The sequence below is a fragment of the Pseudorasbora parva genome, chromosome 12, assembly GCF_024679245.1.
Source record: "Pseudorasbora parva isolate DD20220531a chromosome 12, ASM2467924v1, whole genome shotgun sequence".
Lineage (NCBI taxonomy): Eukaryota > Metazoa > Chordata > Actinopteri > Cypriniformes > Gobionidae > Pseudorasbora > Pseudorasbora parva.
Genome location: NC_090183.1, coordinates 36,832,674 through 36,847,309, shown reverse-complemented (window position 1 = coordinate 36,847,309; position 14,636 = coordinate 36,832,674). Strand labels below are relative to the sequence as shown.

At 38.2% G+C, this 14,636-nt stretch overlaps 1 protein-coding gene across 2 annotated transcripts in view; it reads right to left on the bottom strand.

The window, feature by feature from the left end:
• The window catches only part of srgap3 (SLIT-ROBO Rho GTPase activating protein 3), a 122,253-nt gene that overhangs the window by 5,338 nt on the left and 102,279 nt on the right, over positions 1-14,636 (bottom strand). For both annotated transcript variants that reach the window (XM_067460155.1, XM_067460156.1), the window contains exons 18-21: positions 13,345-13,418; positions 6,598-6,778; positions 3,150-3,299; positions 2,592-2,901 (exon numbers count right to left, since the gene is read on the bottom strand). In XM_067460155.1, the coding sequence (XP_067316256.1) occupies positions 2,592-2,901; positions 3,150-3,299; positions 6,598-6,778; positions 13,345-13,418 (715 nt within the window). The remainder of the gene's footprint in view (positions 1-2,591; positions 2,902-3,149; positions 3,300-6,597; positions 6,779-13,344; positions 13,419-14,636) is intronic.

The window sequence follows — 14,636 nt, the reverse complement described above, 5'->3', positions numbered from 1 at the left end:
CCAAATTTTGTTTTGCTCTATCCCCTGCACTTCCGCATTTGTCACCGGAACTTGCCCTACGCATGGGTAATTTTGGGGGGAACTATCCCTTTAAATGACATGTACTTAATTAACTGCATTAAATTGTCAAGTTTTTTTAATATAGCAAAGTCAAGCATTAGGGATTTGTTTAAATCCTCTAGTATCACTAATAAGAACCATGCTGTGAGAAAATGATCGATAAATCCAATTTGTTGTTTTTTCTTCACCTAAAGTATTTATGGTGCTCTATGGCTTTAGAAATCTCTCATCTTTCCTGGGGATTCATCTTACTTTCTTCCGGAGCGGCCTAGTATATCACACAGGCAGATTATGCTTGATATACACACAGTGTCGCTGCCGTCCTGATAAACTATAAACTCACTGCTTTCCATTCCTCTTTCAAGATCGACCATCTCCGTTCTGTCTTGCAGCTGAGCATGCCATAAAAGTTTAATGCTCAGAAGATAAAAGCCTCATGAAGACACATGCTCACGCAGGAAAAAGTACCTTGCAAGGTCTTATTACCAAGCAGATGTCATCAATAACCCCACACACACCCCTAAACACATTTACACACATCCCTTAAATTGAACATCAAGCAGTAGTGTTATTTAGATCATGTAGTCTGTGCTTATAATGCATTATCAATTTACAAAACAACACATTTCTCTCCAACATTATCCATCAAGCATTTTGATGTCTGTATTCACACAAGCTATTTTCTTTTCATTAGGCAAGCGTAGACACAAAGGGGCCATTACAAAAGATCATTAACTGTTCCGTGTGCCACAAACTTCATTATTTAACTGTGTGCAAATGAAAAAGCTGGATCAGTGCCAGCCTATCTCGTTCAAACTGATATCTGCCTTTTGTGCCAGCTCTTTGTTTCTGCTGGACTAAATCTCGCCAGCTTCTTCAGGCGCACAGAATTCTAGGTTAATTGCAAGGCTCAAGAGAAAGACCAAAAACCTTTCATGACTACAACTTAAAAGTCCTTTTAAATCCTTTTGAGCTTTCATTTATAAAGGTACAAAATATAAGAGGATTTATGGTACACTTAGTGAAAATATTTGAATGTTTGATCTTATAGCAATAGAGTAGCCTGACAAGCCAGACCCAAAATAAAGATGAAGTTGGGTCTGGGAACACACTGTTGGAAGGGCTTAATGAAGGGGGCAGGATTAAGGGTTGTCTTTCAAAGTTCCTCTGCACGCAATAGGATAGCGCCACAACCAACCAGAGCAACGAAAAATGTGAAGCAGGGCTAGTTGACAGATTGAACTTTCGATGTATCCGGTCGGCAAAACTCAGAACACATCTTCCTTTTTTAAGAATGACTTCAGTGCCGTTCTTTGTTCTTTTCTCAAAGAGCTTCACTCCAAGTGTTCCAGAGTCGAGGTCAAAGCCGATTCGAAAGACCGCTGTTCGCCAGGTTCTTTGTTTTCAGGTAGCATGCAGAATCGTGGCAACTCCACCGTCATTATGTTAAGCCCGCCCACCAACTCTATACACGATGTGATTGGCCTGACTAGAGTTTGATTTGCTGCCACTAGGGTGCGTCTAGATTTCTAAAAATGTATATATTTAAATAAGGGTAATTTATATAAGGCTATATAGAAAAATCTATCTTAATCATTTCATAACTTTTGTGATTAAATAGTGGTGCTTGCTATTATTTTCCTGTCCAGAACTGCCTTGACTTTGACTTGAGTTGTGTGTGTGTGTGTGTGTATAAGTTATTATTACAGTAACTACATGTAAAAAGCATATAAAACAAACCATTACTTGAAATAACATAGCTCAAATATAATATAATAAAATATAATAAACAAATATTTAAACTTTTTTCCCAAGCTAGATTTGCAATATCTCCCATTTTCATTTACTGTAATTTTATGACTTTTAAAAAAGTTAATCTACAACTGAAATAAAATTTATAAAAATAATATAGACAACATATTAATGGATAAGTACACCCAAAAATAAAATTTCTCTCGTTAATTACTTACCCTGATGTCGTTCGACACCTGTAAGACCATGAATCGATACATAGATTCATAACGTTCGAAACTTTGATTTGAAATTGGCCCATCACTATATAAGTCGTTATTTAGTTTTAGTTTTTTGTGCACAAAAACTATTCTCGTCGCTTCATAAAATGATTGTAGAGCCACTGTAGTGAGATGGGCTTTAGTGCGACGTCTTTAGTGTCTTTATGGGTCTTGAGAGAGGAAACGACAATGGTGTCAATGAAGGCCCTTCTGAGCCATCGGATTTCAACAAAAATATCTTCATTTGTGTTCTGAAGATGAACGGAGGTCTTAGGGTGTCGCACGACATTAGGGTAAGTAATTAATGACAGAATGTTTTCATTTTTGGGTGAACTAACAACAAAAACAACACAATTACTAAAACTTTAAATTAAATGAAAATGAAAACAGAAAAGATCAAATCTATTTCAAAATAATAATAAAAACCACAATATTAACTCAGCAATGCTAAAATAACACTTGTCCTGCCCTAAAATACTGTGAATTTGAATGAGAAACTAAAAATGTGCACTCGCTCACCTCTGCTAAAGCCTCAGCCTCCAAAGACTTGTGGTCCCCGAGGCTGCTGTGTCTTGTTGCTCCTGGAACTGGCCTGAGCGGGTGACCTTCAGGATAGATCTTCCTCTCAGGGTAGTTAATGCTTCCTGCACTGCCAAAGGTTCCCAAACGTCTCTTCTCAGGACTCTCTATGTGCCCCCTAGTGACCGCCACTTTGTGGGGGCTGCTGGGGCAGGCGGCGGCCCGTGGTGGGGTGTCTCGAGGAGGACTGTGAGAGTCAGTGCCGCTGCGGCGTCGAGGAATGGCAGAACCATCCGATCGCAACCTAACCCTGCAGAAATACACAATGAGATTGTAACAAGCTTAAATACAGACAGTCACACTGTTTTAGCCTCAAATTTGACTGCAAATACTATACAGAGCCTTAAGATTTTTGTTTGTGTCACAAACAAGCCTTAAGAGACGAGTAAGTAAGCTGGAAGGAGAAATATGATAATTTAATTCAGATCATTATTTCTTCCTGAGGATGAAAATATGTGGAATAAATAAAAGCAGAATTCTGCATAATCAGCCACTGACCGGCCCATGACCCCGCCAAAGTTGTAATCATGCGAGGGTTCACATGGGGACTGCAAATCGTTTTTGGATGAGGTTTTATCGTCCAGTAAAGGTCCACTGCTGGCCTCGCTGTCAGCCTTCTGACTCAGACTATCAGAGAACGCATCATCCCTAAAGAGAAAGAGACAAAAATCTGTCCGGTTACTCTGCAGACCACTGATGGGCATGAAGGATTCCAAGCAGTGCAAACAGACCTAAATAATTACAATAAATAAACTATTAAAATAATATTCAATAAAAAAAAAAACACCATAACATCAATGATATGAAAACAAAACTACGGACAAAATGTTGGATGATATAAGTGAAGTTATTTCAAAATGTAGGAAAACATGGCAGTTTATCTTGCAGTAAAATTTGTAATATTGCAAAATATTATTAAAGGAACACAGCGACTTTTTGGGACTTTAGCTTATTCATCAAATAGCACAGGCGCTGCGTAATATCATTGCACCGCTGCACCCATGGTACGGCAGCAAAGTTTGTTGATTATTATGCAGGAATTAGAATATAGTTCCTAGCCATATCAGTCTAGAAAATCGCAACCACTTGGATGATGCGACGGCAGCCACAGTACAACGGCGCCAGACCGCTCACCACACACCAGCAGTGGATGGGGATTATTAGTAGGCCATACGGGCCAATAGAGGGAATTTGGCCAGGACCACTACTCTTTACGAGAAGTGACATGGGATTTTTATTGACCACAGAGTGTCAGGACCTTAGTCTTGTATTGTATTCTTGAGGTCTTAGTATACAATGTAACTATACACATCACAACATTATTTTTTCACTAACTGAGCACTAGGCTAGCTGGAGCCATTTACCTCCAGTCTCTGTGCTAAGCTAAGCTAACGGTGGGAGCGTCAGTCAGAGTTATGGAACGCACAGAGATGAAAATGTATGTATGGACTTATCTAACTCTGGGGGATACGATGAATAAGCTTAAGTCCCAAAAAGTCGCTGTGTACCTTTAAAGCCTGTAACTTTTTTTGTTTATTCTTAAGCTAAAAACACTTAGTTCTTTCAAAAATATATGTGCTCATTAATGTATATTTACTTCTTTCAAGTAGTAAAGTGTTTTTGTAAGTTTATAATATGCCATTGAAAATACATACGGGTGAGGGGTTCGAATGCTGGTCGCAATGTTGCCCCTCCATCTTGAAAGTACATTAGCCAAAGAGGGACATATCCGTAAATTCAAGCTTCGCTTTTCACGTTTTAGCACTCGATGGCAGTCATGAACGAGGTCAAACTGGAAGCCATGTTAATCTTGGACTAAATAGGCCACCGTAGAAGTTAAAACGAAATCGGAATAAAGAGGAACAGAAAGTAATATTCACTGGATTGTCATTTTCTATTTAAATATATTTTTTAATTAATTTATTCCAAATGGCAAAGCAGAATTTTCAGAATCATTTCTCCAGTCTTCAGTGTCATATGAAAACTGTAAACTTTTGAATGGTACAGTGAATAAGTTTCACCAGCTAAAAAACACACACGCAAAGAAGTGCATTAAGTTGGCAATGAAACAAGCCTCTGGTCTCATATTTTTCAGTCCCAGCAGTCCCTACCATCACTCTCACTTCATGTCTCATTCAGCCCACAGCAAGCAAACATCCACTGATCACAGTTTCACAGCATGTTCTGCTTTTACAGTTCTCTTGGGAGACGACAGCAGAAGGTGTTTGGTAATCTGAAGCTGTTGATCGTCGCATTCATATAAAAAAAAGTCACCGAAAAAGTTACAGCCCATGTATGTGCTTGTTGAACACTTTATTTCAAAACCGCTGGCATTTACATTAAGCTGATCCACTCTAACAGTGTCCATTCTTCCGGTATGGCTTTTCACTAGATACTTAAACATGGATTCAGCGATTTGCATCCATTCAAAACAAAAGCATGGCCTAGCTTGCAGTTTACTTAAGCAAACTTTAAGTCACTGAAATTACTGAAAATAAACAGTATATTGTTATGTTGTATTTAAAGCATTTTGGGGGTTGAATTTACAGAAAACCAACCTATGATAAAAGATTTTGGTCATTCTGCCTACCCCTACTGTAGTGTAACCTTCAACTGGTTATCCCCATCCTCGTTTCATTTTAGCAACCTCAATTTTCCTTATTTGCTGCTGTCAAATCTCACATAATTAGGAATGGGACTTGGACCGACCCTTTTAATAAACTCATTCATCAAACTGTCATCAGCTAAACCATACAAAGAGATAATGAGCATGTCATCATTTTAGTAATTACTGAAACAGCGGTAGGACAATATCAGCCGTTGATATAAATATGATCAACTCAAGGACACTGCAATCAACTTTTTTTTTTGTACTTTTATGTCATCTCAAGACCTTATAAAAAGTAAACACTCACTTTAACCTTAGTGAGTCATGTCAGTCCCACTGCACACAACAGACTTTGACATAAATGCATGCCTTGCATATTAGGGAACCGCTAATGCTTAGTACTTCAGAAACACAATTAGGCTTGCACAGTGTAAAGGCCCCAGCCAAAGACTTAAGAGCATTCTTTAACTGCCACTCAGTGCTGTTAAAGTTTAATTAAAGTGTAAAGTGTTAATGACAGGAACTATTTGATTCTCACTTGAGCTATTAAGGTATGAACTCAGGCCAGATGGCCTGGTTGATTAGTCATATATTACCCAGAAGGCAACACTTTCACAAGGCAACATGAATTGAACTGTCCTGTAACTAGTGCCAGGACTTCTGTGCATAATAGTAGGAACTACATTTTTGAATTTTTCTGATCAAAATGTGGATGTGTTGCTATGTGGTTACCAGGGTGTTTAGTCTTAATATTCTAGACCCTAAATACGGCTCGAGTTCCTATATAACCTTTTCCACACTGTAAAAATTTTTGGTTGGTTTTTGTTGGTTTAACTTAAAAAAGTAAGTAACCTGGTTGCCTTAAAATTTTGAGTTTATTGAAATAAAAAATGTGAGTTCATACAATGAAGGAAATTTGTTTAATAAATAGAAACTCAAAATATTTTTGTATCTGAATCACATACAAAAATTTGATAAATCATGAAAATAGCACTACTTGGCATGTTTCACTGCGTCATCAGAAATAAAACACACACAATTACCCAATATGCTTACAAAATCTTTTAATAAACTCAAAATTTTAAGGCAACCAGGTAATTTTTTTCTAAATATTTTTTTACAGTGCACCAATTTTATCACTTTTGATGCAAACATAAGTTTTGAAAAACCTTTTAAAGAAAAAGTAATAGTAGGACCTTCATTCAACAAGCTACAGTGAGGTCCATAGCACACACACACAAATGGTAGGGGACAATTTATGCACAAAAAAATAAAATAAATAAAATAAAATTCTATCTAAGGTCCATTTAAAAACAATTATTTAGTATAGATACTTACAGGTCTTGTACTACTATATACTGGTGGGGTATGAGGCCGTCAACCCCGTTGTGTCTTCCCTCCCACCAGTCCTCAGATGCACGATGATACAGCAAAAGGGATGCGCCTTTTTTGAAGGACAGCTCTCGAGGAGTCCGACCCATGTAGTCAAACTTTGCAATGGCTTCAATCTGCTCCACCTCTGTGTGTGTGTATGAGAGAGAGGAACAGTGAAACTAGGGCTCATTAACATGATTGCACTGAGAATTATGTCAACAAGAGCTTCAAAGCACTGCAACAGACTCAAATCTGTTATGCTCCCAGCTGGTTCTCAGCAAAACACACACACACACACACACACACACACACACACACACACACACACACACACACACACACACACACACACACACACACACACACACACACACACACACAAGACCAGTTTCCAACGACTAGCAATTTGTCCAGACCAAGTGTGTGTCTGCCAAAACAGCCCTGACCCGTTGAGGCATGGACTCCACTAGACCCCTGAAGGTGTGCTGTGGTATCTGGCACCAAGATGTTAGCAGCAAATCCTTTAAGTCCTGTAAGTTGCGAGGATAGAACTTGTTTGTTCAGTACATCTCACAGATGCTCTATTGGATTGAGATCTGGGAAATTTAGAGGCCAAGTCAACACCTCTAACTCATTGTTGTGCTCCTCAAACCATTCATGAACCATTTTTGCTTTGTGTCAAGGCGCATCCAGCAAGGAATACCATTTCAATAAAAGGGTGCACATGGTCTGCAACAATGCTTAGGTGGTGGTACGTGTCAAAGTAACATCCACATGGATGGCAGGACCCAATGTTTCCCAGCAGATCATTTCTCAAAGCATCACACTGCCTCAACAGGCTTGTATTCTTCCCATAGTGCATCCTGGTGCAATTTGAGCTATAGTAGCTCATCTGTTTGATCAGACAACACAAGACAGCCTTCTCTTCCTGCGTGCATTAATGAGCCTTGGCCACTCATGACCTTGTTGCAGATTCACCACTATTCCTTCCTTGGATCAGGAAAATCCCACAAGAGCTGCAGTCTAGCCATCACAGTTTGGTGACCCTTATCAAATTCGCTAAAATATTTACACATGCCCATCTTCCCTCTTCTAACACATCAACTTTGAAGACAAAATATTCACTTGCTCCCTAATGTAGTGATGAAGAGACGATCAGTGTAATTCACTTCACCTGTCAGTGGTCATACTGTTATGCCTGATCTGTATATATATATATATATATATAAAGCAACAACCAACCAAACAAACAACAACAAAAAACACACACACCGGACAGTGCAATGAAAAATGTCAATTCTACACACACAAAAAACTAACTTTTGAAAAAAAGTAGGAAAAAAACTGTTTAACAATAAAGACATTATATTCCATATCATAAAGATTCACATTCATTACATTATGGTCTTACACATCAGAGGATATGATCTCATCTATTACCGCATCAGGACCACAAAGAAACATTTCTAATACAGATGGGTTGCTAAAAAAATGCAAAGTGGACTTTATCTAAATCCTTTCAAATCTGCCACCCAGCTTCCATTTATTATGTGACCACTTTCATCATATGACCACAGATCAGTTCACACTTCTCCCCCCAGACGCTGCCAGGGGCAAACAGACAGTGGGGTCATTCAGGGTTAAGGAGATATACAGAGCAAATCAGCGCTGGGCAGAAATCTCCAAGTCGACTACAAAAAAAACCCAATCAGTTTCATTAGGGTCTCCACCCAGGGGTGAAATTAAATACAGGCATGACACAGAAGTGGAAAGAGGAAGGAAAGAGGAAGAATGGAAATGGAGAGAGAGAGAGAAAATCAGCCTTTGCAATTCTGTATGTTGTCTGATTGTTTCCATTGTGACTGCACCAGATTGGCTGGATTGAAGGCTCAGAATCTGATTGCGGTTTCTCAGCATGTGTTGAGGGTTATGGGGAAAGTTGAGATAGCGCTGTTTTGGAGCTAAAGCACGTGACTTCAAACAGTCCTGAAGTCATGCATAAGGCAGGCTTTAGCTGATGAGCTCCAGAGGGAGTATGGGTAGTATGAGGTTAAATGTGAAATTGCAAGACGAAAATTTGGTGGCCATCATGAAAAGGTGACCTGCTAAATAAAATATCCTTTTATAATCCACCTTATTTTCAAATGCAAAAGTCAGCTATGTCCTGTGAAAGTGCTGGATAAACTAGGTGATATAGTAAATATCTATAAGAATTAGAAGTAAACTATAAAAATATTTGAGCTTCAAACCAGTGAGTTTATGATTATAAATGAAAATAATATGATAAAAAATGTGTACATTTTAAAGGTGTCGTGAACTGTATAACTGAAAAATGTTATACTGTCTGAGGTCAACTAATGATGTTTGTGTGGTTTTTACATTCAAAAAAATCATAACTAAAATGTAAAAGGGTATTTTCTACACTGGTTTTGAAGCTCTCTTCAGAATGCTCGGTTTTGATGGGCGTGCCGCACTGGAGACTTGGAAGTAAACGCTCATGGCTAGGATTGGATAAGATTTGCATTACATTTACATTTACATTTAATCATTTAGCAAACGCTTTTATCCAAAGTGACTTACAAAAAAGGGGAGAGTAATAGAAGCAACGAAACAGACAAGGCCAACAACCTGTAAGAGCTGTAAGAAATCTCAATTAATTAGCACAGTACACAATTTTTTTTTTTTTTTTTAGGACATCTACAACAAAAACTCACGTACGCAAAATGCCGAACACTGGATATTGATAGCTATGATAACAACCCATTTGCATATTTAATGAACTTAAAGGGTTAGTTTACCCAAAAAATAAATTAATTTTTATAATTTTTATTAACATTAATGACTCACCCTGATGTCGTTCCACACCCGTAAGACCTCCGTTCATCTTCAGAACACAGTTTAAGATATTTTATATTTTAGTCGCAGAGCATATGCAGTCTATGCACACTATACTGCCCATGTCCGGAAAGGGAATAAAAACATCATCAAAGTAGTCCTAATGTGACATCAATTGTTTGGTTGCAACGGATGTCACATATGGACTACTTTGATGATGTTTTTATTCCCTTTCTGGACATGGACAGTATAGTGTGCATAGACTGCATATGCTCTGCGACTAAAATATAAAATATCTTAAACTGTGTTCTGAAGATGAAAGGAGGTCTTACGGGTGTGGAACGACATTAGGGTGAGTCATTAATGACATCAATTTCATTTTTGGGTGAACTAACCCTTTAAGCTCCCCTGTCAGTTCAGTTCACGTGAAAGAGGGATTGTTTTGAAAGCGGCAACAGGAATGATTCTTTCGATCGCAGGGCTCGTAAACGTCTTTATCAAACAAAGACAATGATTTATTTCTCAGCCACCTGTGTTTGATTGGAATATTATTTTTGTAATACATGGCCTGTCCAATCGGTGGATACAAGCGCGAACCGCGTACACACGTGCGCCTAGATCCACTGGCCTGCTGACGGGCGTATGTTTTTGTACACATACCCCAGGACTACATATAAAAGAAATTTTACTCACATAACTGTGCTGCACCATTCATGTCGGATCCAATATAGAAGAATATTGTAGTATTTATTATGAAAGATTTATCCATGCACATCATAATTTATTTATTTTTAATTCATGTGCCATCATAGTCTTTAAATCAAAATAGCTTCACAGACAACAACAATCTAATCAATACAGAGGTTCAGGAATGACATCACTTTGTAGGCCAAAACAAGGAAGCAAGTTAACAATTTAGCAATTATGGTTCCCTCGTACCGAAGTCTTTTTTTTATTTTTATGGGACTTTGGGTAAATAGAAATAAGGTCTAACAAACTCAAGACACTTTCACGTTTTATTAATAAGACGCATCGGTTTTACCCCACTTGTGATTTTTTTGAAGCCGTTATGTGTCTTGAAAAAGGTGGTTACTAACAAGTGGATAAATGGGACTACAGAGGCTGTCGAGGAAATTAAACGTTCCACGAAAAGGTAAGTTCTGTCTTATTATGCTCATAACTGTGCTCTTTTAAACTATTCTAACTCAAACATTCAGGGACAATGTTTGTAGATAATAACTGAATGAGTTGTCGGAAGCTATCTACTACCTATCTACCTATCGACCAATCATGAAGTCAGTAGTGTTTCGGCATCCGGGTTGCCAGCTCTGCTCTAGTTACCACAGCTGCAGCTACAAACGTTCCTGCTGGATCCTGCAGCCTATCTGGCAACCTCGAGTCAGGGAGGAGAGGGAGAGGGGATACACCGCTCAGTTTTGCAGTCAGTCTGGCACTGCAGTACCAGTTTTGGCCACAATCTTACATAAACTTCCTTTAAGAACCTTTATTTTTAAGAGGGTATGGATCATATGCACACACGCAAACACATAACCTTAAACTATTTACATGTTTTCTCTCTTAAAATGTAAACGCATGTAGGCCTGTATGTCAGCATTATCATATACGTGTAAAGAATCAAAGTCAGTGATGTAAAATGAGAGCGTATTGTTGCACTTCAGTCTGCCTGCTATTCTCTGTTAATGTTACTCCTGATTGGAGGCTTCCGTAAATATTTAGTAACTAAGTTTAAGTTTCAACTAAGTTTAATGGTGAAAAGCAAAAATAGTTAGCAGTGTATACGTTGTAACTTAGTGCCCATTTACGTCCAAACTAGGCTATTTGTAACTTATTGGTGCAACAGGTATCCTGACAGAAAAGCTATCCTTTCCTTTATTGTTACACGTGAAAAGCATCCCGGGGGCATTATAGGGATATGTTATGTTTAATCTATTAAGTTTTGCTATGTACAAGTCTATGTCTTTTGAATTAAAGTGCGCAGTTAACTCCGTTGCCTTGAAACTCGTGCTGGCGCCGGCTGTTCCTGCCTGCCAAAATGGCGTCGTAAATAGAATGGGTCACGTGACCTCCGGAGGTATATAGCCTACCTTTAGCCTTTTACTTCTGGCAACTGCAGTTAGCCTTCAAAATTAATAAAAGTTGTTCATCTGCGATAACTATCTTAAATGGACAAAACATGCAAGCATCGTAAACTTTTGTTTTTAGCTTTTAATCCAAAAGCCAATTGGAACCGGTGCGATGCTAACTGCTGGTTGGCCTACAAAGTGACGTCATACCAGCACCACTCTATTCCCGTCCCTAATTTTTCTTCTTTACGTGGAAAAAGTGCACCTTTAAATTAGGAAGAAAAAAAATGCTCTAGTTTTAGTGTTAAATTTTTTTTTCTTAATTCATTAGTTGAGGGTTGAACCGTTTTAGTGAAACGCTATGACTTTTTCAATGAGCAGCAAGCTGTAAGCGAGAGATGCTATCAGCGATGGGGCTGGTGTTTTGGGTTAGCGAGCGAGTGCAGCTCCATCAATCAGTAAATGAAGGGAGCAGGCGCAGGAAGCCCCGTGAGACCTGTTTACTCACCCTGAACAAAGAGCGTGCAAGAGAGAGGGAGAGAAGGAAAACAAAGTGATAAAAGCCAAAGGAGGAGGCAATTAAGCAGAGAAATCCAGGGGCTGTAAGAGAGAGATCAAGCCTAAAGATTGCTGAAACTGGGCCGAAAAAAATATTTCCGTCTGCTTCTTCATTTAATATAGCAACGGAAACATCGCTAGACAATGCTATCATTTACATGAGAGAAATGAAGAGGGTGAGGCGGGGGGAGGGAATGTTGTGTGAAAAGACTCGAATAAGCCTTTATGATCTGTGCTGCCATTTTTCAACTTCCTTATCTCCTCATAGCCCACCAGCCAATAAGGATGCACACTGCTTTAAAGGTCGCTAATCTGATTGGCTGAACTAGATGTCAATTATAATATCCACCAAACGACACAACCTGGTGTTTATGAAGCATTTATTAACTTTTTATTTCTTCTTAAAAAGTATTTTTGTTGTCTTCTTGAAAACTAAATAAAAATTAAAACAATTTTAAAAAGATAAATTTTAAATAAAAATTGTATAAACCAATGCAAAAATGAAAATATGACTTTCTTCTTTTTTTCAGAGAATAAACAGTATCATAAATTAAGATAATTTTTTTACCCCACTGGCAATTTTTTATTAATGCAAACATTATTATATAAACTATTTATCAAATAAAACATGTAATATATGAGACTTTTTGCTGCTTAAGTAAATTCATTTTATTTTAAGGACGGTTAGATGTTTTACTGGAAAACATAACACAAATAGAGATTTAGATTTTTTTTTAGAAAACAATTAGCAGTCAAAGACTTGTCATATTGGCTGTGGTTGTACAAATAATATTGTTTTTTGTGGAAACGGTTTAGATCCAACTGAATATGACCCAGATGTTTCAATGCCAGTTTTGACATCTGACGTCAATTAGGTGGTTGACATGCATGTGCATGCACTCACACACACACACACACACACACACAAAGGTCAGCCAGAGCATAACACAGAAATGCTAATCAGCACATCATCTTGAAAATAACACGAGGCAAAACAATTGTTCTGTTTTTTAAGCAGCAATATGTGGTCATTTTGATTTCTTTCACTCCAAAAGCTGGCATAAAAATCTGACTCTACTTCTATTGACTGAGTAAACTAAAAACCTCAAATGCTGATTTCTGCTTCTGGTTATTTGTGGTCTCTTATGCAATAGAATTAAATACAACATCCTGCTATAAAATACAACAATAAGAGTGTGTGTAAAGCAATGAACGAATGCAAAAATGCCTGTACCATCATCGCTTGTGTGTGGTTCGGTGCAGTTGTCTGCTTCATCAATGGTGCCTGGTTCACTGTGAGGGCTGTCACTGTTTGAGTGAGAAAGAGAAAGAGATGTTTAAAAGCAGAGTAAACACAATAACTGCACATCTGATAATGCCAGCATTGAGAGAAAAAAACATGGCAATTATAGTTTTGCAATGTCACAACAATAATCAATCCTTTCCTTTTAGTATCAATAAAGACTCCATGAAATGGAGTGACAAGCATAGAGGACTAAAAGCCACAAGAGTCACATTTTGATTTCCACAATATGCCACAAGCGATTGCGTTACAGTGATTTTTAAATGGTTAAGAACTGGTTTAGCCTGGGAAAACCTAGACAACTTCTGGCAAATTTAGATTCGCTCTGCAAGTAGTCTGGCAAGAGCCCATTCAAGCCCATTTCTAATCCGCCGAAATCACGGCACCAATCAGAAACGTTGGGGTGGGCTTTACACGATGATGACAGTGCAGCGACGGTGAAGCAGAACAACACTCGGCTACCAGATGTGTATTACACCGGCTCCTTTGATAAGGAGGATTGGGAGTGTGATCATGTGCTAACACCACAGAGCAGTTCTGTATGCGAGAGCGTATTCAAGTGTATGCACACTATACTGTCCATGCCCAGAAAGGGAATAAAAACATCATTATAGTAGTCCATATGTGAAATCAGTTAGTTATTTTTGGACCAAAATGCATTTTCGATGCTTCAAGAGATTCTAATGAACTAACTGATGTCACATATTGACTACTATGATGATGTTTTTATTCCCTTTCTGGACAGTATAGTGTGTGTAGGAACAGAAAAGACTAAATATAAAATATCTTAAACTGTGTTCTGAAGATGAACGGAGGTTTTACGGGTGAGGAACAACATTAGGGTGAGTCATTATTGACATAAATTGCATTTTTGGGTGAACTAACCCTTTAAGCACAATAAGAATATAGCAGATAAAAATCACAGGACAAACAGGTACCAGTGTATTAAGTGCTTATTGCTTTTAAAACAGCACATTCAACCTTTCAAAAGTTTGTAAGGTTTTCTTTTTTTGAAAGAAATTTATATTTTTGTTTAGCTAGTATGCATTAATACCATTTCTGTCAGGACCACTATCATCAAAGTGATCGACTATTAGAATATAGTTTAGATTGGCGGTATGGTTCAGTTCTAGGACAGAGCTCCCTGTGGATGCAGCCTAGCATGGATAAGAGCAGGGAGAGCAGTGATAAACCCCCTTAGGGAAAACAGAACAGAACCAAAG